This window comes from Dryobates pubescens, chromosome 13, assembly GCF_014839835.1.
Source record: "Dryobates pubescens isolate bDryPub1 chromosome 13, bDryPub1.pri, whole genome shotgun sequence".
Taxonomy (NCBI): Eukaryota; Metazoa; Chordata; class Aves; order Piciformes; family Picidae; genus Dryobates; species Dryobates pubescens.
In genome coordinates, this window is record NC_071624.1 from 21,240,961 (window position 1) to 21,267,800 (window position 26,840).

General features: G+C 53.4%; 1 protein-coding gene across 2 annotated transcripts in view; it reads left to right on the top strand.

The window, feature by feature from the left end:
• Nucleotides 1–26,840, top strand: part of CUX1 (cut like homeobox 1) — a 380,313-nt gene that overhangs the window by 254,881 nt on the left and 98,592 nt on the right. For both annotated transcript variants that reach the window (XM_054167076.1, XM_054167074.1), the window contains 3 exons: nucleotides 8,764–8,868; nucleotides 16,121–16,309; nucleotides 23,853–23,911. In XM_054167076.1, the coding sequence (XP_054023051.1) occupies nucleotides 8,764–8,868; nucleotides 16,121–16,309; nucleotides 23,853–23,911 (353 nt within the window). The remainder of the gene's footprint in view (nucleotides 1–8,763; nucleotides 8,869–16,120; nucleotides 16,310–23,852; nucleotides 23,912–26,840) is intronic.

A 26,840-nucleotide genomic window follows, 5' to 3' on the forward strand; every position in this document is an offset into this window, starting at 1 on the left:
TTCTAGTTCTGCTCCATCCCCCCCAGTCCTATCCCTCCCTGACACCCTCAAAAGTCCCTCCCCAGCTTTCTTGTAGCCCCCTGCATATCCTGGAAGGCCACAATGAGGTCTCCCTGGAGCCTTCTCTTCTCCAGACTGCACAACCCCAACTCTCTCAGTCTGTCTCCACAGGAGAGGAGCTCCAGCCCTCTGCTCATCCTCCCCTGGAGTGCTATTGCTCTTACTGCTGCTCACATCTGGTTAGTTATCAGATGTGTGTTTACATGATGCAGGACTTATGAGAATGAAATAACACAGATTACCCTTTCTGATCCATTCCTGGACCTTTCTGGTCCACCAGGAGCTCCTCAACTCTTAAAGGCATCCAGCCTCAAACCATAACAGTAGGCATTCGTAAGATCCCCCTCAGCCTCCTCCTCTCCAGACTAACCAGCCCCCTGCTCTCTCAGCCTGTCTTCAAGAGAGATGCTCCAGGGCCCTCAGCACCTCAGTGGCCCTGTGCTCTCCAGTCTCACAGTATCACCAAGGTTGGAAGAGACTTCAAAGATCATCGAGTCCAAGCTGTCACCACAGACCTCATGACTAAACCATGGCTCCAAGTGCCACATCCAATCCCCTCATGAACACCTCCAGGGATGGGGACTCCACCACCTCCCTGGGCAGCACATCCCAGTGGCTAACAACTCTCTCTGGGAAGAACTTTCTCCTCACCTCCAGCTTAAACCTCCCCTGGCACAGCTTGAGACTGTGTCCTCTTGTTCTCATCTTGTTCTCATCTCCTCTTGTTCTCAAGTGCCATGTCCAATCCCCTCTTGAACCCCTCCAAGGATGGGGATGCAGTAGTTCTTTGTCTTTCAGTGGGCACCACTCAGCAAAGCCTGGCCCCAGCCTCTTGCCCCCCACAGCTCCTTGAGCTCTTGCTGAGCATTGCTCAGCTGCCCTCTGGGGCTGCTCTTCTGCAGGCTCTCAGCCCCAGGGCTCTCAGCCTTTGCTGCTCCCAGAGCTGCTCCAGGCCCCTCAGCAGCTCTGCAGCCTCCCCTGGACTCTCTCCAGCAGTTCTCTGTCTCTCTTTACCTGGGGAGCCCAGACCTGGACCCAGCACCCATGGGAAGATTAGGCCACACAGAGCACAGGTTCAGCCTGTAAGAAGGGAGAGTGCAGCCTGGCTGGGGGAGTTGAAGGGAAAGCTTCTCCTTTGGGTTTTGCTTTCTTTTTTTGCTTGCAAGTATCTCATTTTGCTCTTCACACCACTGGTCTTTGATCAAATTACCATTTCACTGTAAGCAGAAGAGCACTCAGTTCATGCTATTCATTATCTTGTCAGGAAACAATGAGAATCAGTTAAAGTGGGTCTGTTGTGGAAGGCTTTTTTGCTTCCCTTTAATTGGGAAGCACACAGCAGCCTTGTGATCACGACCTGCTGGCTCTGCTGGGAGCACCACAATATTTACAGCCTCAGCTGAGGAGAGGGAAAGGAGGTTGAAATGTTTGGTTAGCAGGGAGGTAGCTGTGTCCTAGCAGTAGAGAAATGAGGAGGAATTGTATGATCCAGCAAAACAGCATCCCTGCACACTGCTGGGCTGGCATGGCCTCTGCCAAGCCCAGAGTGTGGCTGGCACTGGTCCTGGTGGGCTCCCTGGGCTGTGCATTGTAGCTCTGAGCTAAGAAACCAAGAGTTCTAGCACTGACTGGTGAGCACCAACTGTGCTCTGGATTGGGTGAGCCACACAGCACACTGCACTGCCTGATGGCCAGGCCCAGAGGGCTGTGGGCAATGGAGTCAACTCCAGCTGGCAGCTGGTCACCAGTGGTGCTCTCCAGGGCTCAGCACTGGGCCACTTCTCTTTAATGTCTTTATCAGTGATCTGGGTGAGGGGATTGAGGCACCCACAGTAAGTCTGCAGATGACACCAGGTTGGGTGTGAGTGTTGAGTTGCTGGAGGGCAGGGAGGCTCTGCAGGGGGACCTGGCCAGGCTGGATCCATGGGATGAGGCCAGTGGGATGAGGTTCAGCAAGGCCAAGGGCTGGGTCCTGACCTTGGGGCACAACAACCCCAGGAAGGCTCCAGGCTGGGGCAGAGTGGCTGCAAACTGCTTGATGGAAAAGGGCCTGGGGGTGCTGGTTGGCAGCAGCTGAGGATGAGCCAGGGGGTGCCCAGGTGGCCAAGAAGGTCACCAGCAGCCTGGCCTGGAGCAGCAGTGGTGTGGCCAGCAGGAGCAGGGCAGGGATTGTCCTCCTGGACTGGGCACTGGGGAGGCCACACCTTGGGTTCTGGGTTCAGTTTTGGGAGACAGGAGCTGGCTTTTGCCTGCCTGAAGCTGAAGGCACTGTGAGGCTCAAAGAAGACAGAAATGGTGCTCCCAGCAGCCACAGTGCATTAAGAAGGGTTCAAAGTGACAAGCAGTAGGATTCAGAGAGGCAAACCCAAGAGGTTTTGAGAGAGCAGAGCTGCTCTGTGGGGTCTTGGGTGCTGGGAAGCAGGTGAGAAATGGGCAAACTCTTTCAGTATTTCACCACCCTCATAGTGAAGAACATCCTGCTAATGCCAAAACTAAATCTCCTCTGCTTTAGTTGCCACTCATCCTGTCACTCCAAGCCCTTCTAAGCCCCTGCCCACCCTTCCTCTAAGTCCCCTTCAGGTACTGGAAGGTTGCTTTAAGGTCTCCCTGGAGCCTTCTCTTCTCCAGGCTGAACAGCCCCAACTCTCCCAGCCTGTCTCTACAGGAGAGGTTCTCCAGCCCTCTGATCATCTTTGTGGCCTTGTCTAGAACCTCTCCACCAGGTCCATGTCCTTCTTGTGCTGGGGATGCTGTATGTGGCCCCAGCCCTGCAGGTGAGGTCTCCCCAGAGCAGAGCAGAGGGGCAGGATCCCTCTCTCCAGCTCTGGCCACACTGCTTTGGATGCAGCCCAGGCTGCCCTTGGCCTTCTGTGCTGCCACTGCCCATTGCTGGCCCCTGTGCAGCTTCTCACCTCCAGCACCCCTAAGTCCTTTTCTGCAGAGATGCTCTCAATCTCATCAATGTATTAGAAAGGTGGTGGCCAGCAGGTACAGGGAGGTGATTGTCCCCCTCTGCTCAGCACTTTTTGAGTGCTGTGTTCAGTTCTGGGCTCCTCGCTCCAGGAAGGACATTGAGGTTCTGGAGCATGTCCAGAGAAGGGCAATGAGGCTGGAGAAGGGCCTGGAGCACAAGGAGTGTCTGAGGGAGCTGGGGGTATTCAGGCTGGAGAAGAGGAGGCTGAGAGGAGACCTCATTCCTTTCTACAACTCCTGTGTTGGAGTGAGGAGAGGGCAGCCTCCTCTCCTGGATGCCAGAGCAGAGGCAGTGGTTCCCAGCTGCAGCAGAGGAGGCTCAGGCTGCAGGAAATATTTCTGCCCTGGAAGGGCTCTCAGACATTGGAACAGGCTGTGCAGGGCAGTGCTGGAGGCACCATCCCTGGGGGTGTTCCAGCAGCCAGTGGAGCTGGGGCTTAGGGATATGGTTTAGCATTGCCCCTTCAGTGCTGGGTCAAGGTTGGAGTGGCTGATCTCTTCCAACTGGATGTGTTCTGTGGTTCTGCCTGAATTGGCACTGAGGGTTGCCCCAGCCTAGTTGCAAGACCTTTCACTTTGCCTTATTGAACCTCATGAGGTTCTCCTGATCCCACCTCTCCAGCCTGCCCAGGTCCCTCTGCATGGCATCCTGTCCCTCACTCGTGTCAGCCACAGCCCTCAGCTGCAAGCTTGCTGCTGGCAGATCTGCCCAGAGTTTCTGTTGGAGTGTTTGAGCACTGCAGGCTCTGAATTCCTGCCTGCTGTGCCTCACAGGATGCCAACAGGGGTCCTGCATGGGCTGGGGAGGCTGTGCAGAAGGGCAGCTGCCAGCTCCCTGTGCAGATGTAATATCCACGGCAGATGCCCTCTGTGCCCTGCTTGCATGCAGTGCTGCTTGGGGTGGGAGCCAGCAGGGCTGGTTAGGGCTGCAAAACCCTTGGCTTAGAGAGCAGGAGATGCAAGTGCCACAGCACAGGGCCTTGTGCTGCCCTGCTGGAGCTGTGCAGCAGTTAGGAGAGCAGGGGAGGGACAAACTGCTCCTTCTCACTGCATGTCACTGAGGTTTATCTGAGCACTGCACGCTGGGGAGGACACACCTCCAGCCCTGGGATCAGTTTTGAGCCCTTCACTCAAAGAAGGACATTGAGGGCCTGGAGTAGTTCCAGAGAAGGGCAACCAGGCTGGGGAAGGGTCTGGAGAGCAGGGCTGGGGAGGAGCAGCTGAGGGAGCTGGGGGTGTTCAGCCTGGAGCAGAGGAGGCTGAGGGAGACCTCATTGCTCTCTGCAGCTCCCTGAGAGGAGGTTGCAGTGAAGTGGGAGTTGGTGTCTTCTCCCTAGCATAAGGTGATAGAAGGAGAGGAAATGACCTGAAATTGTGCCAGGGGAGGCTTAGGTTGGAGATGAGGAAAAATTTCTCTGCTGCAAGAGTGGTCAGGGACTGGCACAGGCTGCCCAGGGAGGTGGGCACCATGCCTGGAGGTGTTCCAGGAACCTGTGGCCATGGCACCTGGGGCCATGGTGGTGTGGAGCTGAAGGTTGGACTTGGATGGAAGGTTGGATCAATGGATCTTGGAGATCCTTTCCAAGCCTAACACCTCTGTGATTCTCTGATTATCCAGCTGCATAAACCTAAGCCCCTGGTTCTCTGCCTTTTTGCTGCTGCCACCCTTCCTGCCGAGCTCCTGCCCATGCTGCTGCTGCTGCAGGCAGGGCACTGCACTTGGCACAATCACATTTTAATTGCAGCTGCAGAACCTCTGTGAAATCATTTAATAAAATGTTGTGAGCAAATAGCAGAGATGATGTGGTTAGGATTTGATTGCTGTTAGTTTACTGATTGATTAAACATGCAGACAGAGTCTCTGCTTTGACTGGTGAGGCAAACACCCTGCACACACACCCCGGGGGGAGGTTCTCCCTTTGCTATTTTAGGTGACTTAGGACTGCAAAAGGATTAACTGAGAAAGCAGGGGAGGCACACAGAGATGTGGCACTTTGGGTGGCTTAAAGAGCCTAGAATCCCAGCATGGTGGGGATGGAGAGGACCTCTGGAGATCATCCAGGCTGACCCCCTGCTCTAGCAGGGCACCCACAGCAGCTTGCCCAGCACCACAATGCCCAGGGAGGGTTTGGAAGCTCTCCACACAAGGACACTCCACAACCTCTCTGGGCAGCCTGCTCCAGGCCTCCAGCACCCTCACAACAAACAACTTGCTCCTCCTCTTCACATCCAACCTCCTGGATTCCACTCTGTGCCCCTTGCTGCCCCTTGGCCTGGCCCTGATCACTACTGAGCAGAGTCTGGCCCCAGCCTCTTGCCCCCCACAGCTCCTTTAGCTCTTGCTGAGCATTGCTCAGCTGCCCTCTGGGGCTGCTCTTCTGCAGGCTCTCAGCCCCAGGGCTCTCAGCCTTTGCTGCTGCCAGAGCTGCTCCAGGCCCCTCAGCAGCTCTGCAGCCTGCCCTGGACTCTCTCCAGCAGTTCTCTGTCTCACTTGAACTGGGGAGCCCAGAACTGGACCCAGCACTCCAGAACTGGCCTGGCTGGGACAGAGTAGGGGTGGGGGAGAATGTCCTTCTACCTGCCACACTCTTCTCCATGTACCCCAGGACCCCATTGGCCTTCTTGGCCCCCAGGGCACATTGCTGCCTCATGGGGACCTTGTTGTCCCCCAGCACTCCCAGCTCCTTCTCCTTGGAGCTGCTTCCCAGCAGGTCCCCCCTCAGCTGTGCTGCTGCAGGAGGTTGTTCCTCCCCAGGGCCAGGACCCTGCCCTTGCCCTTGCTGAGCTCCATGAGGTTCCCTGTGCCCAGCTCTGCAGCCTGGCCAGGTCTGGCTGGATGGCAGCACAGCCTGAGTGCTGTCAGCCACTGCTCCCAGCTTGGTGCCAGCAGCAAACTGGCTGAGGACACACTCCATACTCTCCTGGCACGTGTCTGAGTCTGTTGTCTCTCACGGTGTTGCTCTCAGGTGGTGAGAATTTACCATTCCATGAGGAAGGAACCCATCAGTGTAAAGAGTAAAAGCTGATTAAGCAAAGTTGTGGCCTTGATTAGTGGCAGCTCATGGTTTTGGGGACACAGAATCATGGAATCACAGAACTGTTTGGGTTGGAAAAGAGACCCAAGATCACTGAGTGCTTGGAAGTGGAGACAGAAAATTCCTGTCCCAGTTTGCTGCTGAAGATGTGCAGTGCTTTGCAGAGGGCAGCCCAGGTGAGCCCCAGTGATCACCCCAGGAGGTGAGCAGTGTGGTTTCTGACAACAGCAAGAGTTGTGTTGTAAAAGAGAGAAGCAGCCTGGTGAGGAGGAGCAGGTCCTGTGGGAGCAGGTCCTGTGGGAGCAGCCAGGGCTTGTTCTGCCTTCCCTGGCACATGGTCAGGGAGAAGAGTTTGCTGCTGTGTATTGCCCAGAGATCCTGATCTGTCTGTCTCTCCCCAGAGCTTTGCTCATCATTCTGCCTTTCTCCTCTCTCTCCCTGTTCAATATTCCTGTGGGAGTTCTGTCTGCTGGCCAAGTCAGAGGCCATCAGGAGCCAGCAGCACTCAGGAGGCTCAGGGGGACAGCAGCCTCTCCTCCGCCGGCAGTGCAGAGCTGAGGGAGCCCAGCTGGGCTGGAGGCCACTGCTGCTCATCTTCTCCCTCCTGGACAAGGAGCCCCATGCACCAGGATATGGTCCTGGGCCAGTCCCTGGGAACTGGGGTGGGGGATCCCAAGGATGGGGAGACTTCCCCTGGGTAGTGGCACTCAGTGGGGATGACAGCAGGGCTGCTGTGGATGGTGCTGGCAGGGCTGCAGTTGTAGATGAGGGAACCCAGTGTGATCTAGGCAGAAGAGTGGTGAGAGTTTGGTGGTGAGACCACCCCAGCTTCCAGCACACCTCACAGCCATCCTTCCCCAAGTGGGATAACCTGGGGAAGGGAATGTGGAGAAAAAGGTGGGGAAAAGGGGTGGAGAAGGAGCCTTGCTCCATTCTCGGCAAGTTAAACTTCTAATGGACATCCTGGCCTGCAGCAGGGGGGTTGGAGCACAGACCTCTGAGATCCCTTCCAACCTGAGCCATTCTAGGATTCCTCTTGCCACCTCCTGACAGGGAGGTTGGAGAAGATATCTGTGAGGTCCTTTCCAACCTGAGCCATTCTGGGATTCCTCTTGCTACCTCTTGGCAGGGAGGTTGGAGCAGAGGCTGGTGAGAGGTCTGGAGCACAGCCCTGTGAGGAGAGGCTGAGGGAGCTGGGGTTGCTTAGCCTGCAGAAGAGGAGGCTCAGGGGAGACCTTCTTGCTCTCTCCAACTCCCTGAAGGGAGGTTGTAGCCAGGTGGGGGTTGGTCTCTTCTGCCAGGCACCCAGCACCAGAACAAGAGGACACAGTCTCAAGCTGTGCCAGGGGAGGTTTAGGCTGGAGGGGAGGAGAAAGTTCTTCCCAGCAAGAGAGATTGGCCCTTGGGATGTGCTGCCCAGGGAGGTGGTGGAGTCCCCATCCCTGGAGGTGTTCAAGAGGGGATTGGATGTGGCACTTGGAGCCATGGTTTAGTTATCAGGAGGTGTTAGATGTTGGGTCATAGGTTGGACTTGATGACCTCTGAGGTCTTTTCCAACCTGGTTGATTCTGTGATTCTCTCTCTGAGGTCCCTCCCAACCTGAGCCATTCCAGGATTCCTCTTTCTACCTGCTGGCAGGGAGGTTGGAGCAGGTATCTCTGAGGTCTCTCCCAACCTGAGCCATTCCAGGATTGCTCTTGCTACCTGCTGGCAGGGAGGTTGGAGCAGGTATCTCTGAGGTCTCTCCCAACCTGAGCCATTCTAGGGTTCCTCTTTCTACCTGCTGGCAGGGAGGTTGGAGCAGGTATCTCTGAGGTCCCTCCCAACCTGAGCCATTCCAGGATTGCTCTTGCTACCTGCTGGCAGGGAGGTTGGAGCAGGTATCTCTGAGGTCTCTCCCAACCTGAGCCATTCTAGGGTTCCTCTTTCTACCTGCTGGCAGGGAGGTTGGAGCAGGTATCTCTGAGGTCCCTCCCAACCTGAGCCGTTCTTACTGCGCAGCTCCCCAGCAGCTGGGACCTGAGCTGTGCCAAACAGGACACTGCAGGGTTAAATATTGCTGAATAAGGAGATCTGCTGAAAGCCCAGAATCGACCAATTCATGTTTGGGGGCAATAACTCCTGGAGGAAGACAGCCCAGGGCATTGTCTGCGTACTGGGGGGGTGGGGGGGGGAGAGAGTGGTCAGGAGAGCCCTTTTAATTCAGCTTTTACCCGTGAGAATGATTCCCAGGAGGACCCTTGCAATAAAATCTGCTTTGGTGCTGTGAGAGGAGAAAGAAATTGAATCAAAAGCCTCCATTTCCACTTGTATTTATTCAGGCTGGGAAATGCAGTGGGCTGCAGCATTAGTATCAGCAGGGGATTCCTTGCTCCTGGCGTTAAATTACTGTCATAATCGCTCAATTATTTCTTCCTTGTACTGGTGAAAATAAAAATCCATCACATTCTCTCTCTGCCTTTTTTTTTTATTATTGCCTTTTTTTTTTTTCTCCCTCCCTCCCTCCCCCCCCCCCCCCCCAACATTTATTAGGTTGAGTGTTTAGGAAAATCAATTATATGCAGTCAGGCATGAATTGATGAATGTTCTTGTAATAATTGTCAGTTGTTAAACTGAATGTTCTCTCTCTTCCCCCCCCTTCCTCCTCCTCCTTCCCCAACCCCTCCCCACCCCAACCCCTTTTCATTTCCTTCAGAGGGCAGAGGTGGCTCAGAGAGAGGCAGAGACCTTAAGGGAGCAGCTCTCCTCAGCTAACAAATCTCTCCAACTCGCTACGCAGATCCAGAAGGCTCCTGATGTGGTGAGAGGAAATATTTACTGACTCTTACAGGTTCCTGCCACCCCTGCAGCAGGGCTCCTGCACTTCGTGCTCACAGCTAGAAAGATCTCTCTTTGGAGCCCTATTTTAGCTGGACTCCAAAGGTGCTCCTCTGGGTTCCCTCTGAGGGGGTTGGTGGCTGCAGAAGAGCACGGGGAGGACAGAGGTCACTCTTGGCCGTGGTGGTCAATAGCCCTCCAGGGCTGCTGGCCCAGGTGACAGCAGCACCTCTCAAGTATTTCACCTTGCTAACAACACTCAGCAGGGGGAAAAATAAAGGCAGCAGAGTGGTGTAACAAAGAGTCCCTTGGAGGGCCATCAGCATGTGCCAGCCTGGAGGGCACAGCAGAGCCCAGAGCCAGGGAGCTTCAAAGGGGAGCAGTTTTGCCCAGAGCTGGTTGCATTAGTGGGGACCTGCTGCCTGGCTATTTCTGGGGCATCTTACTCCTGGATGAGGGGCGATGGCTCTGAGCTGGAAGAGGGGAGATGGAGACTGGAGACCAGGAAGAAATTCTTGACAGTGAGACACTGGCACAGGATGCCCAGGGAGGCTGTGGATGTCCAATCCCTGGAGGTGTTCCAAGGCCAGGCTGGATGAGGCCTTGAGCAACCTGTGCTGGTGGGAGGTGTCCCTGCCCATGGCATGGGGTTGGAACTGGATGATTTTTCAGGTCCCTTCCAACCCAAACCCATTCTGTGGTTCTCTGATCATTCCAGCTCTAACCAGAGCACTACACCTGTGAATCCAATAAAAGCAGCTTAGAAAACTGAGAAGTCATCCTGTTCTCCTCAAAGTTTGGCTGCTTGTTGCCATCTCTGTGTGTTTCCAGCTAAAGAGCCCCTGGTGCCTGGGGAGGTTGGCAGCAGCAGCTCTGCTGTGCAGAGCATGCAGCACAGAGCATGGCCACCAGTTAGCCAGGCCAGCAGCTGGGCAGACAGAGCTTGGAATCATTAAGGGTGGAAAAGACCTCAAAGTTCCTGGAAGGTGTCCAGAGAAGAGCCCCAAGGCTGGTGAGGGGCTTGTAGGGCATGGCATACGAGGAGCAGCTGATGGAACCAGGGTTCTCTAGTCTTCAGAACAGGAGGCTGAGGGGAGGCCTCACTGCTCCCTTGAAGGAGTCTGCAGTGAGGTGGGGGTTGGACTCTTCTGCCTAGGGTCAGGTGATGAGAGGAAATGGCCTGAAATTATGCCAGGGGAGGGTTAGGTTGGAAATCAGGAGAAGTTTCTTTGCTGCAAGCGTGGTCAGGGATTGGCACAGGCTGCCCTGGGAGGGGGAGGAGTCCCCATCCCTGGAGGTGTTGTGTGGATGTGGCACATCAAGGTAGTTTCATGGCCATGATGGTTGGGTTACAGTTGGTCTTGATGATCTTAAAGGTCTTTTCCAACCTCAATGATGCTATGATTCTAAGGTCATCAAGTTTGTTCTACCCAGCACCTCCATGACTGCTAGACCCTGTCCCAGAGTGCCACATCTACTTGTCTTTTAAACACCTCCAGGGGTGGTGTCTCCACCACCCCCCTGGGCAGCCTGTTCCATCCAACACCTGACCACTCTTGCAGCAAAGAAATTTTTCCTCCTACCCAAATCAAAATATTATTTTGATGTCTCTTTGCCAAAGGAGAACCAGGGGGGGATTTACATATTAAATATGCAATCATAGATTCATAGAATGGTTTAGGTTGGAAGGGACTTTAAAGAGCATCTGGTTCCAAGCCCCTTGCCATGGTCACGGACACTTCCCAGTAGACCAGGCTGGATGAGGATGAGAGGGAATAGACTGAAGCTTGAGGAGGAGAGATTGAAACTAGAGATGAGGAAGAAATTCTTCTCCCAGGGTGGGGAGGCACTGGCACAGGTTGCCCAGGGAGGCTGTGGCTGTGCCCTGCCTGGAGGTGTTCAAGGTGAGGCCTTCTGGTGCTGAACATCTGCAGGGAGGAGGACAACCACAAGCTCCCTGGGCAACCTGAGGTTGCCCAGGGAGCTTGTGGTTGTCCTCCTCCCTGGAGGTGTTCAGGGCCAGGCTGGATGAGGCCCTGAGCAAGCTGTGCTGGTGGGAGGTGTCCCTGCCCATGGCAGGGGGTTGGCACTGGATGAACCCTTCCAACCCAACCCATTCTGAATTACAGAATCACTGAATCACAGCATCACAAAGTGGTTGGGGTGGGCAGGGTCCTTGAGAGGCCATGCAGGTGAAATTCAGCCCTACTCCTGAGCAGCAGCTTCAGCAAACACCACAAACCCTGCCCCTTCCCTCGCTGCTCTTTCCTGCAAGCCCCAGCAGAGGAGCACATGGTTGCCTTTCAAATACATTTACAGGGAGCCAGTAACAAGCCATAAATCCTCCAGATCTCTTTGGTTCTCCCTTAATCCTGCCCAGTATTTGCTCAGAGGAGTCAAAAGGCAGGCAAGCAGGCTGCAAGGCAGCGAATGAAGAGCCTGACTCTCACTTGTAGCTCTGAATTACCTGCTGCTTCCTATCTCCTGTCCTAGCCTTATCATTATTTTAACATTAGGTCTTTCTTGTATTTAATAGCACTTCTGCACTTCATTTATATTTAATATGACAACTACTGCAGGATGAAAATGATCATTATCTATCTTATTTCAGGCTCTACGTCCCAGTCTCAATAGGCACAAGCAGCAGATGATTATACAACTTGTGATGTTTCATGCAAGCAAATTAGAGGGGTGGTTGTGGGCTGGGGTTTCTTATTTTTTTTTTCCCCTCTCTCTCTCTCTCTCTCTTCCAAGTCAAAAGTATAATTCAGTGTAATAGGAGAGTGTGGTTAAATGCTGCTCCTGCCTGCAGCTTGCAAGGGAGGTAGGCACTGAAAAGCCAGCGGAGTGCGGAGGAGAGCTCGATGCTCTCAAAGGTCTTTTCCAACCTGGTTAATTCTGCATTCCACTCTGTGTTCTGAGGCAGGTGTTCTGTTGTGCCTGTGCCTCGCAGCACAGTGGGCTCTGCAATCTGCCAGGGTGGCAGCAGGAGTGGGGAGCAAGCTGTGAGGGTGGCAGCGTCTGGGGGTTGAGTTTGCAGCTCTGGCACTGGAGGGATCGTTGGTGTGATGCTCCTGGCTGTTGGTCCTCTCTCTCCACACCTGCTGAGGAGCAGCCACTCACCTTTGTGGAACATGGTTTAGGCTTTTAGTGGAGTGTTCATAAGGGGGCTGCCTCCTGCTCCCCAGGGGCTGCCTCCTGCTCCCCAGATCTGCAAAAGGATCTTTGATCCTTTTGCAGATCTGGGGAGCAGGGGGCAGCCCAACCCTGTGCAGATCTGGGGAGCAGGGGGCAGCCCAACCCTGTGCAGATCTGGGGAGCAGGGGGCAGCCCAACCTTGTGCAGATCTGGGGAGCAGGGGGCAGCCCAACCCTGTGCAGATCTGGGGAGCAGGGGGCAGCCCAACCTTGTGCAGATCTGGGGAGCAGGGGGCAGCCCAACCCTGTGCAGATCTGGGGAGCAGGGGGCAGCCCAACCCTGTGCAGATCTGGGGAGCAGGGGGCAGCCCAACCTTGTGCAGATCTGGGGAGGGCACAGCAAAGGGCTACAAAGATGCTGAGGGGCCTGGAACAGCTCTGATAAGGGAAGGCTAAGAGAATTGGGGCTGTTTAGGCTGGAGAAGAGCTGACTGAGGGGGGGTTTCATGAATGCTGATCAATACTTCAAGGGTGGGTGCCAGGATGGGACCAGGCTTTGTTCAGCGGTGCCCAGTGGCAGGACAAGGGGCAGTGGGCACAAACTTGGGCGTAGGAAGGGCTATCTAAAGATGAGGAGGAACTTCTGTAATTTAAGGCTGCCCAGGGTGGTTGTGGAGTCTCCCTCTCTGGAGACACTCCAAACCCACCTGGATGTGTTCCTGTGTGACCTGCCCTGGGTGACCCTGCTCAGGCAGGGGGGTTGGACTGGATGGACTCCGGAGGTTCCCTTCCTGACCCCTGTGATTCATGGCAGAGAGGTTCCAAGTTCTCCAGTGCATAATAGCTATTGATCTCTTCCCAGAAGGAGACAGGGAGGTTCAGGCTGGATATTAGGAGGAAGTTCTCCAGAGAGAGAGTGATTTCCCATTGGAATGGGCTGCCCAGGGAGGTGGTGGAGTTGCTGTCATTGGAGCTCTTCAAGTAAAGACTGGATGAGGCATTTCGTGCCATGGTCTAGTTGATTGGATAGGGTTGGGTGATAGGTTGGACTGGATGATCTTGGAGGTCTCTTCCAACCTGGTTGATTCTATGGTTCTATGAAAGGAGATGGTACCATTAGTCTGTGGAATGGAATGGGATGGAATGGAATGGGATGGGATGGAATGGAATGGAATGGAATGGAATGGAATGGAATAGAATAGAATAGAATAGAATAGAATAGAATAGAATAGAATAGAATAGAATAGAATAGAATAGAATGGAATAGAATGGAATAGAATGGAATGGAATAGAATGGAATGGAATAGTCTGTAGAATGGAATGGAATAGAATAGAATAGAACAGAACAGAACAGAACAGAATTAATCAGGTTGGAAAAGACCTTCGACATCATCCAGTCCAACCTCTCACCCAACACCATCTCATCAACTAAACCATGGCACCAAGTCCCTTATCCAGGCTCCTCCTAAACACCTCCAGTGATGGTGACTCCACCACTCCACCACCTCCCTGGGAAGCCCAGTCAAATGGCAAATCATTCCCCCTTTGAAGAAGTTCTTCCTAACATCCGACCTAAACCTCCCCTGGCACAGCTTGAGACTGTGTCCTCTTGTTCTGGTGCTGGGTGCCTGGCAGAAGAGACCAACCTCCACCTGGTTCCAACCTCCCTTCAGGGAACTGGAGTGAACAAGAAGGTCTCCCCTGAGCCTCCTCTTCTGCAGGCTAAGCAACCCCAGCTCCCTCAGCCTCTCCTCACAGGGCTGTGCTCCAGACCTCTCCCCAGCCTCATTCCCCTTCTCTGGACATGTTCAAGTGTCTCGATGTCCTTCTTGAACTGAGGAGCCCAGAACTGGACACAGGACTCAAGGTGTGGCCTAACCAGTGCTGAGCACAGGGCACAATGACTTCCCTGCTCCTGCTGGCCACACTCTTCCTGCTCCAGGCCAGGACGCCCTCTGTATGATCTTCCCTGCATAGATCTACCCTCTCTTGTCCCACTGGAAAGTTGGTCTGGTGAGGAAGCTTCAGACTTCAGGATAGATGTTGGAGCCATGGGAAACTGGAAGGAGGAAGAGCCTGGTTGAGGAAAGGGAGTTCCTGCCCGTGGAGACAGAGCAGAGGCAGAAGGGGCTCCCCTCTCAGCTGTCACATCTGCCTTCATCCCCACAGAGCACAGGCCCCAGTCGCCCGCAGCGATGTGAGCAGCCCACGACTCTCATGCGAGGAGCAAAGCTGATCGGAAGCAGCAGTTTGGGGCGAACTGTGCCAAGTTTTGCCTGAAAGGTGCAGAATGCAGATGAGGAGCCAAAGGCACAGGGCTCTGCCACTCCTGATTAAGGAATTCTGCTCCATTACTTGCGAATATTTGCTCTGATTAGCATTTTGTAAGCGCCGATTCCCAGCCCTGTCAGAGCGCTGGGGCTGTTAATAATAAATAGAGCCAAACAGAATCCTTTGACTTTCATGGCTGCCTCTTCCCAGTGCCCTTCTGAAACCAGGACATTTATGCTCTTAAGTTCACCAGGGAGCTGAGCTTGGTCTGCTTCCAGATTCACAGAACGGGTTGGAAGGGACTGTAACAAGAGGACACAGTCTCAAGCTGCGCCAGGGGAGGTTCAGGCTGGATGTTAGGAAGTTCTTCCCATTAAGAGAGATTGGCCATTGGGATGTGCTGCCCAGGGAGGTGGTGGAGTCCCCATCCCTGGAAGTGTTTAGGAAGAGACTGGATGAGGCATTAGGTGCCATGGTTTAGTTGATCAGATGGTGTTGGGTGATAGGTTGGACTCGATGATCTCTGAGGTATTTTCCCACCTGGTTCATTTCTATTCTATTCTATTCTATTCTATTCTATTCTATTCTATTCTATTCTATTCTATTCTATTCTATTCTTGAAGCTTATGCAGTTCCAACCCTCTGCCATGGACAGGGACACATCCCACCAGCCCAGGTTGCTCAAGGCCTCATCCAGCCTGGCCTTCAACACTTCCAGGGAGGAGGACATCCACAAGCTCCCTGGGCAACCTGAGGTTGCCCAGGGAGCTTGTGGATGTCCTCCTCCCTGGAGATATTCAGCACCAGAAGGCCTCCCCTTGAACACTTCCAGTCAGGGAGACACATCCACAGCCTCCCTGGGCAACCTGTGCCAAGTGTCTCCCCACCCTCACTCTCAAGAATTTCTTCCTCCTCTCCAGTCTCAACCTCCCCTCCTCAAGCTTCAATCCATTCCCTCTCTTCCTACCCCTAGAAGCCCTTGCGAAAGGTCACACAGCCAGTGCCAGGTGGAGGAGCTGGTTTGTGTCCCCCAATGCCATGCTTGCTCTTAACCTATTACAAGAGCCCCTATGGATGTGCTGGAAGGTTCCATGTGAACATAAGGAAAAACTTTTTCACTGTGACTGGAATAAGCTGGTCAGAGAGGTTGTGGAGTCAGCTTCTCTGGAGACATTCAAAATCTGCCTGGATGAGTTCCTGTGTGACCTACTTTAGGTGATCCTGCTCTGGCAGCAGGGTTGGACCAGATGATCTTTTGAGGTCCCTTCCAACCCCTAATGTTCTGTGATTCTATGATTCTGTGAATTTACATTATATAGTGTCCAGAGAAGGGCCACAAGGAGGAGCAGAGGGCTGGAGCTGCTCTGCTGTGAGGACAGACTGAGGGAGTTGGGGTTGTGCAGGCTGGAGAGGAGAAGGCTCTGAGGTGACCTCATTGTGGCCTTCCAGGATCTGAAGGGGGCTACAAGAAGGCTGGGGAGGGACTGCTCAGGATCTCAGGTAGTGATAGGACTAGGGGGAATGGAATGAAGCTGGAGGTGGGGAGGAAGTTCTTCCCCATGAGAGTGGTGAAGCCCTGGAATGGGTTGTCCAGGGAGGTGGTTGAGGCCCCAGCCCTGGAGGTGTTTAAGCCCAGGCTGATCTAGTGTGGGGTGTCCCTGCCCATGGCAGGGGGGTTGGAACTAGCTGATCCTTGTGGTCCCTTCCAACCCTGACTGATACTAGGATACTAACTGCCTGGATCCAGGCTGGTTGCCTTTGCTGTTTGTGTTGCCTAGCCCTGTCTGGCTGGGTGCTGGTGCTGTCTAACTGTGGGTGTCCCCCCAGGAGCAGGCCATCGAGGTGCTCACGCGGTCCAGCCTGGAGGTGGAGCTGGCTGCCAAGGAGAGGGAGATCGCCCAGCTGGTAGAAGATGTCCAGAGACTCCAGGGCAGCCTCACCAAGCTGCGGGAGAACTCCAGCAGCCAGATCTCACAGCTGGAGCAGCAGCTGACAGCCAAGAACAGCACACTCAAAGTAAGGCTTGGTCCTGTGCTCAGCAGCTTCCCAGGGGCAGAGCTGGCGCAGCGGTGCTGCCTTTGACTGCTGGGGGGGGTGGGGGGTTCCTCTGGTCCTAAGAGGCACTGTAAAGCCCTTGGCTGCTTCTGGATGCTGCTGAATCCTGGTGTCTGTGGTGATTTATTCTGAGTGAGCACAGTTCTGTTGGAATACAACAACTTCTCTTGATATTGAGATATCATTTACTTACTTCTCACTGCTTTGAAATTGTAGAGGACACAGTCTCAAGCTGTGCCAGGGGAAGTTTAGGCTGGAGGTGAGCAGAAAGTTCTTCACAGAGAGAGTTGTTGGCCATTGGGATGTGCTGCCCAGGGAGGTGGTGGAGTCCCCATCCCTGGAGCTGTTCAAGAGGGGATTGGATGTGGCACTTGGAGCCATGGTTTAGTTATCAGGAGGTGTTAGATGTTGGGTCATAGGTTGGACTTGATGATCTCTGAGGTCTTTTCCAACCTGGTTCATTCTGTGATTCTCTCTCTGAGGTCCCTCCCAACCTGAGCCATTCCAGGATTCCTCTTTCTACCTCCTGGCAGGGAGGTTGGAGCAGGTATCTGCTGGGGAGGAGGACAGAGGGGACTGGATGTGGCACTTGGAGTCATGGTTTAGTAGTCAGGAGGTGACAGGTTGGGCTTGATGATCTCTGAGGTCTTTTCCAACCTGATTGATTCTATGAGTCTATGCTTTCTGCAGGACAGGGTTGCCTTTAAAATCAAATATCCCCACCCCAAAACCCTACAGACATGCACCAGGGAGATGGGGTGAGGGAGCTGAACTGAGAAGGCACAGAAAAGCCTCCTAAAGGTTCAAACCTTTCCATTCCCATCCCAGTGCTGGGTGTTGCAGATTTGCCAGGGATGGTTATTGTGCTGTGGTCTGTCTGTCAGTCTACCTGCTCCCCCCTCCAGTTGCCTCCACTGGAAAAGGGAAATGTGTCACTCAGAGCACAACAAACAAGCACAGTCGAGACAGAGAGAAAAGGCTTTGCAGGCTTAATAGCCAGTTAATTATCTTTTTAACTCTACATTTGCTGCAGAGCAATTCCCATTCATAGGCAGCAGTCCAGGCTTACACTCAGTTGCACACCACTAGCACTGCACTAAACTCAGAAGAGACATTCTGCCCCTCTGCTCTGGGCTGGTGGGACCCTACCTGGAGCACTGCATCCAGTTCTGGTGCCCCCAGCACAAGAGGGACATGGAACTGCTGGAGAGGGTCCAGAGGAGGCCATGAAGACATCAGAGGGCTGGAGAACCTTTCCTGTGGGGACAGGATGGGAGAGTTGGGGCTGTTCAGCCTGGAGAAGAAAAGGTTCCAGGGAGACCTTAGAGCAGCCTTCCAGTACCTGAAGGGCTCCAGGAGAGCTGGGGAGGGACTTTGGACAAGGGCTGGGAGTGCCAGGACGAGGAACAATGGCTTTGAGCTGGGAGAGAGGAGATTGAGAGTGGAGATGAGGAAGAAATTCTTTGCAGTGAGGCTGGGCAGAGCCTGGCACAGGTTGCCCAGGGAGGCTGTGGCTGTGCCCTGCCTGGAGGTGTTGAAGGCCAGGCTGGATGAGGCCTTGAGCAAGCTGTGCTGGTGGGAGGTGTCCCTGCCCATGGCAGGGGCTTGGAACTGGATGATCCTGGAGGTCCCTTCCAACCTAAACCATTCTATTACTCTGTGAATCTAACACTTTTGTGAGTGACCTTTTCACCCCTGCCTGCAGCAGCTTTGCTTTCCTTGTGCCTAGCCCCCCCCTTCCAGTTCTGATCTATCAGTGAGCATGAGAAATGTTTCCTGACATGTGTTATGAATCAGTTTCCTGTACCTCCTGTCTCCCTCATTGTTCCACAGCTCCTGGATCGAAGTGTAAACAAGATAAATTTATCCATTCCCCCAAACCCTTTGCAGCTCTGCAGCTTTCACAGCCTGAGCCTGCTGAAAGCAGGAGGCTGATGGTAGCCACTTAGCCCTGCCTGGGCTGTGGGGAGCTTCCCTCCATCAGGATGATTTAATGCTCAGCTGAAGCTCTTACAAATGGTTCTAGCAGTTTGGGAGCAGTCCCTGGTTTTGCTCTGCTGTAGCAGAATTTATGTGGGGAAAGAGGGCAGAGCTGAAGTGGAGCATTCCTGGCCCCCTCTGCATGTGTGCAGACAGCCCTGCTGAATTTGTGTGAAAAGCCAGTAGAGCAAAGGGAAGTTCTAATAGTCCAGCACTGTGCCCTCGTGGCCAAGAAGGAAAATGGTCTCCTGGGGTGCATGAAGAGCAGGCAGCAGGTTAAAAGAGGTTCTCCTCCCTCTCAGCACTGCCCTTGTGAGGCCACATCAGGAGTGCTGGCTCCAGTTCTGGGCTCCCCAGTTCAGGAGAGACAGAGAACTGCTGGAGAGAGTCCAGGGCAGGCTGCAGAGCTGCTGAGGGGCCTGGAGCAGCTCTGGCAGGAGCAAAGGCTGAGAGCCCTGGGGCTGAGAGCCTGCAGAAGAGCAGCCCCAGAGGGCAGCTGAGCAATGCTCAGCAAGAGCTGAAGGAGCTGTGGGGGGCAAGAGGCTGGGGCCAGACTCTGCTGAGTGGTGCCCAGGGCCAGGCCAAGGGGCAGCAAGGGGCACAGAGTGGAGCCCAGGAGGTTGGATGTGAAGAGGAGGAGAAAGTTGTTTGTTGTGAGGGTGCTGGAGGCCTGGAGCAGGCTGCCCAGAGAGGTTGTGGAGTGTCCTTGTGTGGAGAGCTTCCAACCCCCCCTGGGCATTGTGGTGCTGGGCAAGCTGCTGTGGGTGCCCTGCTGGAGCAGGGGTTGGGCTGGGTGAGCTCCAGAGGTCCCTTCCAAGCCCACCATGCTGGGGTTCCAGGATTCTCTGCCCATCTGTCACCATGTGGGGAGGGAGCTGGCCTGCTCTGGAGGGCCACATGTTGTTGTGCCTCATCCATATTGGTGGTGGGGTTATGTTCAATTTTTTTTCACACGCCTGGCAGAGAATATCCTGAGTCCTTGCACTTGACAGATCTTCCTGGAGTAAAGCATGTTCCTGGTGAGGTCAGCATTAGTTTAGCCATTAACTTCAAAGGGAGTGGGATCACAGGAGCGACAGAGCCAGCCTTTGATTTTCCTTGCAGTAATCTCCTGCTATTTTCTCCTAGGCCTGCCTGGCTAATGCTCTGCATTTAGGTTCCTGTTGAGAGTGGCTGAAGCAGTGCCTCCACTGATAAAAGTTTTACTCATTTCAGCCCTCTTTAGCCTGATTTGTTGCACTAGAGAACTATTTTAACACAGACACTTTGACTTGGGAAGAAGCCACCTCTGAGACCTGTCGTACAAAGAACCAAATCTCCTTGGTGCTGTGATGCTTCCCCTGCTTGGTTCTAGGGGAATTGCTCCCCAAAGAGCCAAGGTTGTCACAGCTCCCTCCACAGAAAGTGAATCCCACTTGCAGAAATGAAAGCAATGTTCTCAGACCATGTCTGGGGGGAGTGCTTTAATACTCTGTGCCTTAATGAAACAATGCAGAGACACTTCTGAAATGACTGCCTCTTTATCTTAATCTCATCTAATAATCAAAACATGTCCTCTAGTAACATGACTTTGCTGACTTCCATTCTATTAACCCTTTTGTTCCCTGCTACCCAGTTAAGATACAACAGTGCCAGTTAGCAGAGAGACATCAAGTAACCTGGGGTGATTACATTTGGGATCAAACCCCAATAAGGTGGGCTTGGAAAGGACCTCTGGAGCTCACCCAGGCCAACCCCTGCTCCAGCAGGGCACCCACAGCAGCTTGCCCAGCACCACAGTGCCCAGGGGGGGTTGGAAGCTCTCCACACAAGGACACTCCACAACCTCTCTGGGCAGCCTGCTCCAGGCCTCCAGCACCCTCACACCAAACTTTCTCCTCCTCTTCACATCCAACCTCCTGGGCTCCACTCTGTGCCCCTTGCTGCCCCTTGTGCTGTCCCTGGGCACCACTCAGCAGAGTCTGACCCCAGCCTCTTGCCCCCCACAGCTCCTTCAGCTCTGGCTGAGCATTGCTCAGCTGCCTTCTCAGTCTCTTCAGACAAGGAGGAGGAGGGTAGGCAATCTCTGGATGCTCTTCCATGGCTTCATTCTCACCACAAGTGCAGAATGCTTCCTCACCATGGGATCTTGCAATGCAGTGTGCAGAGAAGCCACCAGCCCCTTCCTGCTGTCCTCTGGCTCCCTGCTTCTTGGTGTGTTGGAGGCCACTGGGCTCTGTTCTGTCTGAATTAAGCAGGTTGATATTTAGTGCTAGGTGTTAGTTCCTCCAGATTGTCTCACAGCTTGAACCTTTGTTGTGCTCTGCTCTGTGTGTTTTACAGGCTTCTTGCAGACAATTACCATACTAATACATTTTAAAACAGGCATTGACTGGGAGGATGCCAAGCACCTAAAGGGTCTGGTTCTGTGCAGACATTGCCTCCTCAGCTGTTAGTTTCTGTTGTTTAATAGAAGTCTACATTCAGGTGCAGGTTTTCCATGGCAACAATCTCTGTGTTAGGTGCTGTGGAGTGATGGATGTCTGTGGGCTTTAGACACTTCAAAGGAAAATCTTGCAGGTTGCCATCCTGCTCCAGCAGCACACAGGTACCTGGGAGCCCACAGCAGCTTCAAGCCATCAACAGCTTTCATTTCCTGTCTTCTGTACCTAAAATTTCCAGAAGGACCTGCAGGGTGTTGCACATCCATAGGCAGAGCTGCATTTAATAGAGACTGCATTGAAGTGAGAGCCATTAACTAATCACAGCAGGGAGGGGTTGGAAGGGACCTCTGGAGCTCACCCAGTCCAACCCCCTGCTCCAGCAGGGCACCCACAGCACAATGCCCAGCACCACAATGCCCAGGGGGGGTTGGAATCTCCCCAGTGAAGAAGACTCCACAACCTCTCTGGGCAGCCTGCTCCAGGCCTCCAGCACCCTCACAACAAACAACTTTCTCCTCCTCTTCACATCCAACCTCCTGGGCTCCACTCTGTGCCCCTTGCTGCCCCTTGGCCTGGCCCTGGGCACCACTGAGCAGAGTCTGGCCCCAGCCTCTTGCCCCCCACAGCTCCTTTAGCTCTTGCTGAGCATTGCTCAGCTGCCCTCTGGGGCTGCTCTTCTGCAGGCTCTCAGCCCCAGGGCTCTCAGCCTTTGCTGCTCCCAGAGCTGCTCCAGGGCCCTCAGGACCTTCACTGCCTCCCTGGACTCTCCTGTAGTTCAGTGTCATTTCTTCTGCCACATCCTCCCTTACTAAATTCCCATCACTAACTGGAACTGCAGGCAGGGCTGACTGCTCTCCATAGCAGCCACTGCTGCAGGTGTTTTGGCCTTGCTAGCAGCCCCTGTAGTGATGTAAGGAGGAATCCCCTGGTTGATGCAAGCAGGAAACCCTCCAAATATTAAAGATGGATCTGAGACCCTCCAGCATGTGTTGATCTGTTGATGCAGGTCTGCTACATGATCCCAGGGCCCAAGCTGTCACTTGAGTCTTCTGAGTTTTAAGGAGGACCAGCTCCAGCATGGTCCAGATTCCAGCTGCAGCTCAATGCTTGGCTCAACAAGGAATGCAATTAGACCTTTCCATGCAGCAGATCAGCTTCAGTAAGGCTGGAGAGGAACCTTCTCAATAATGATCAGCAGCTTAAGTGGCAGGGGGGGCAAGAGGCTGGGGCCAGACTCTGCTGAGTGGTGCCCAGGGACAGCACAAGGGACAGCAAGGGGCACAGAGTGGAAGCCAGGAAGTTCTACCTGAAGAGGAGGAGAAAGTTGTTTGTTGTGAGGGTGCTGGAGGCCTGGAGCAGGCTGCCCAGAGAGGTTGTGGAGTGTCCTTGGTGTGGAGAGCTTCCAACCCCCCTGGGCATTGTGGTGCTGGGCAAGCTGCTGTGGGTGCCCTGCTTGGGCACAAGGTTTGTGCTGGATGATCTGCAGAGGTCTCTTCCACCCTGCACCATGCTGGGGTTTTGTGATTCTGTGAAATGATCCTAGCTCACAGCAGCTCTTCCCTGCCTTCCTCCTGCCTCCAGTGAGTGTAGGATCTCCTTGAGCTCACATCTGCACTGCAGGTAGCCTCTCCTGCACATAGTCCCATTTTGTGTCCCATGCCATGTCCTCCTTTCCTTCCCAGAGCAGATTCTCTGTCTTTGAGGCTGCCACATCCCTTTGTGATCCTGTGACCTTTGGGGACTCTGCCAATTTTAACAGCAACTCAGTTAAGTGAAGCAGAGCTGGCTTGAATTTCTCCATGGCAGTGGCAGGCCATGGAGTTCTGCTCTTTCTTTGTTCACATCAGCTGTGTCTGCACTCAGCAAAGGCATTGGAATTGCTGTGGCTTCTGCAAGCAACAGAGCAGCATCACTGCTGTACCACTCTGGGTTAGGCCTCCTGAAGCATTCATCCCCTAGTGATGGGCACTGCTCTTGGAGCAGGGCTCTGGGGAAAGGTGCCAGTGTGTGGCATTGTGTCATGGGGTGGTGCAGTGTTTGTGGCATCTTCTCACCAAAGAGAAGCCACTGAGACCACCCCAGGTCAGGTAGACCTGAGCACAAAGACCTGCTGAGTGCAGCTGAGTGCTTCATCTTCTGTGATTGTTGCAAGGGCAGCAGAGCTGGGGAAGGGTCTGGAGAGCAGGGCTGGGAAGGAGCAGCTGAGGGAGCTGGGGGGGTTCAGCCTGGAGTAGTCTCTGCAACTTCCTTAAGTGAGATTGCAGTGAGGTGGGGATTGGTCCCTTCTCTCTAGGAACAGGTGATAGAAGGAGAGGAAATGGCCTGAGATTGTGCCAGGGGAGGGGTAGGTTGGAGATGAGGAACAATTTCTTTGCTGCAAGAGTGGTCAGGGATTGGCAGAGGCTGCCCAGGGAGGTGGTGGAGTCCCCATCCCTGGAGGTGTTGCAGAAACCTGTGGCCATGGCACTTGGGGACAGGGTTTAGTGGCCATGGTGGTGCTGTGCTGGTGGTTGGACTGGAGGATCTCAGAGGGCTTTTCCAACCCAAACATTTCTCTTACTGTGTGATTCTGTAGTGCTTGGAAAACATCTAGGCAGAGCTGTTGTGTTTGGGCATGAGAAGTAGAGGTCTTGCAAGCTGAGGGTTCTCCTGTCAACACCAGCTGCTTCAGTCTTTTTCTTTCATGTGGATAAGGCTTACCAAGATCTGTCCTTTTGAGGGGACAGGAGGTGCCAAACCATCCACCTCTGTTACTCCATTTGTCAGGCTAACACAAGAGTTTCAGCTGCCCCCTTTCCCAGCCCTTCTTTCCCCATCTCCTTATGGAGCACAGGACAGGGACACTGCAAGCAGGCAAAGTGGGACCTGCTGGAGTCTGTAGAGCTTGGCAGGCTGTAAACAAAGGGAGAGTGAGGCCTAATTGTGTTTGTGTTGGATGGGTGATGGTTTGTTTTCTAATCTATGTAAATGAGCTCTGAGTCATTAACCCTCACTTGTGCCTTGCTGTATCTGTGGAGGAATTTCAGGATGGTTTTGAAACCCTGCAGAAAAACAACCACCACCAAACCTAACTAATGGAATCCATCTTCTTTCTTTTCAAGCAACTGGAAGAGAAACTGAAGGGACAGGCTGATTACGAAGAGGTTAAGAAAGAATTGAAGTAAGTGTTAAATGCCTGCAGCCTTTCCTCACTCAATGAAGCCACAAAACCCTGCTCTTGGAAGAAGGAGGAATCCAGTCAAAACCACAGAGAGGGGGAAACTGGGCATGTTGGCAGAAATTGCACCCAGGAGCAGTACAACTGCTGTCTCTGAGAGCAGCCCTTATGCCTGCAGCAGAAGTGTCACAGCAGCAGTGGAGCTCCTCTCCTCTGAGGAGAGGTCCTGCTCTGGTGCCAGGGGTTGGACTTGACGACCTCCAGAGGTCCCTTCCAACCCCTAACATCCTGTGGGCCTGTGAAATGCAGATGGAGGAGAGAAGGCTCCAGGGAGACCTTAGAGCTGCATTTCAGTATCTGAAGGAGACCTGCAGGAAGGCTGGGGAGGGACTGTTCAGAAGGGCCTGTGGGGATGGGACGAGAGGCAATGGTTTGAAACTGGAGCAGAGTTAGCTTGGACACCAGGAGGAAGCTCTGCACACTGAGGATGGAGAGATACTGGAACAGGTTGCCCACAGATGTGGTTGAGGCCCCATCCCTGGAGACATTCAGGCTCAGACTCCATGTGGCCCTGGGCAGCCTGATCTAGCTGGAGGTGTCCCTGCTGTCTACAGGGGGGTTGGACAAGGTGACCTTTGAGGGTCCCTTCCAACCCAATGCAGTGGATACAAGTGTCCTTGAAGGAAGAAGCTGAAGCTGAGGTCCACCAAGGGTAAAACTTTGGAGACCTGTGGTGGTTTAGGTGGAACACTTTAAAAACCCCCAGCCAAGAGCTGAATTAGTGAGGAGCAAGAATCATGCAGAGCCTTTGCCCAGAGCACCTTTCCCATGCTTTTGGCAGCCAGGGCTCAGCACTTCCCCTTGCAGAGCTCTGCTTGGCTCTCTGTATATTTTTGCTAATATCTTTTGGGTTTAAACTGAAGCCACAAGCAGCCTCTTCCTATTTCCAGGGTGCTTTTTTTAGGAGCCTTAAAAGAGCCTCATTTTAAACTCTAACAAGATAAGCTGTCAGGCTCAGAAGAGGAGTTCTTTTGACTGGAAATATGTTTGGTGTCAAGGTTTAAATAAGTGCAAGAAACTCCCTCTCTTCTTTCATCAGTGTGGCATTTCTCTGTGTGTGTTTTAAGAAGCCTGAAAGAAGGTTCCCTTGTTTAATGAGGGATTTCAGCTCAGGCTGGGGATCATGTGCTTTTGTTTACACATCCCTGGAGAATATGGAAAGCAGGTTTGGTTTTGCAAGCCCAGTGACTGCTGGTTCGCTGCCAGCTGCAGCACGCCCTGATGGAGGGGGACAGATTCAGTCAGGTGAAATCAGTTGGCCATTGCTTCAGTCATTGTACCTAAATATTAACTGGGCTTCAAAAAAGCATCATCATGTTAATGATGTGGCTAAATGCCTCCCTGTTCTCCCTACATCAGGCAGCTTCAAGGCCCAGATTGACAGGGTGCTGAGCCATCGCCTTTAAACTCTATTCTTGCCCTGAAAGGTTGGCCTGGATGATCCTTGAGGTCCCTTCCAAGCTGGCATTCTGTCAGTCTATCAATCTGAGTTAAGGAAACTCAGCTTCAGCTTTCAGCTGGTTTGTGCTCCCCATCCCCACGTGTCAAAGGCTGAATGGGAACTGGGCCACAACCTTCCAGTTTGCTACCTGAGCTGCTCGACGTGAATGTGCCAAAACAGCAAAGGAGTTTTAAGCCCTACCTGGTTTAAAGCCTTTCCTTTAGACACAAAACTCCCTTGGATGCCTTTGCTGCTGCTGGTAGTGCCTTTTGGGGCTTGTTCACCTGAGGGCAGGGGAGAGGTCCAGCAGAGGCCATGACACAGGAGTGCTGCCACAGTGCTTCTGCCTGCTCCTGGTATTTGAAGATGAGCCTGAGGTGACACAGATGGGAGAACCTCCTGGAAGTGGCCTTGCTGGGTGCCAGGAAATTAAGTCCATTCTGCTCCTGGCTGTGCCACCCCTATTTGTGGGTAACATTTTCTGTCTGGGCAGGCTGACTTTGGATGGACAGCCAGCCAGCTGGTAGGTGTCCTGCTGGATGGTGAGGGGGGTTAAGACTCTCTGTGAGAGCACTGAAGGTGTTTGCAGTGCTGCAGCATCCCAGCAGATCATTCGCACCATCCTCTCTGCTCCCAAAGATGTGCCAAAGATGTGCCAAAATCTGAAGGGGCATCATCTGAGAGTGCCAGGCTGACCTGAGGTGAAACTCTGAAAAGTTTGTTGGTGTGAATCTGCTCTCCCTCCTGCCGAATCCCTCTCTGCCTGCCTTTGTGCCCTGCAACACTGGCAGAAAAGGGCTGCTCCTAACATGCATCTTGTCAGCAGGGAAGAAAGAGAATAAACTCCTCGGTTGTTTTGGCACTGGGGTGTTTTCCTTAATCCTCTCAAGGATGTTAGAGGCATTTCTAGGCTGAGGAATCTCAGTATCTGCCAGCTTCTAACCTTGGAGAACCTTCACTGGGTCCATTTCAAGATCTGGGCTGGGAGGATTCCTTGCTTTCTGCACTGGCTGTTGGGCCAAGTGGCTTTTAAATCTATTTTTGAGAGCTCTGTGTGTCCTTTAGGTTCCCTCTGGAGCAATAGAGCAGTGCTAACCCTGCTGCCTTTGCCCTGGCACCCCAGGAACAGAGAGTTGAGCTGTCCTGTTGCACACCAGTGCTTTAGAGCAGGATCTCTCCAGTCAGCTTAGCTGTGCAGATTGAAGTCACAAGATCATTCCTTTAAGAAGCAGGTAACTTGTCTTGAACAGCAGGTTAAGTCAGGATCTCATGGGCAAAGATATTCCTGGAATCCAGAGGGGAAAGACTTTGCTTCCTCATGTTCCTGAGGAAAATGCCTCTTTTGTGACATATTTGCAGGCTCGTTTTAGACAGGCTTAGCTTTGAACAAATGAACCTGCTGTAGAGAATATCTCTCCAAGGGCAATTTGA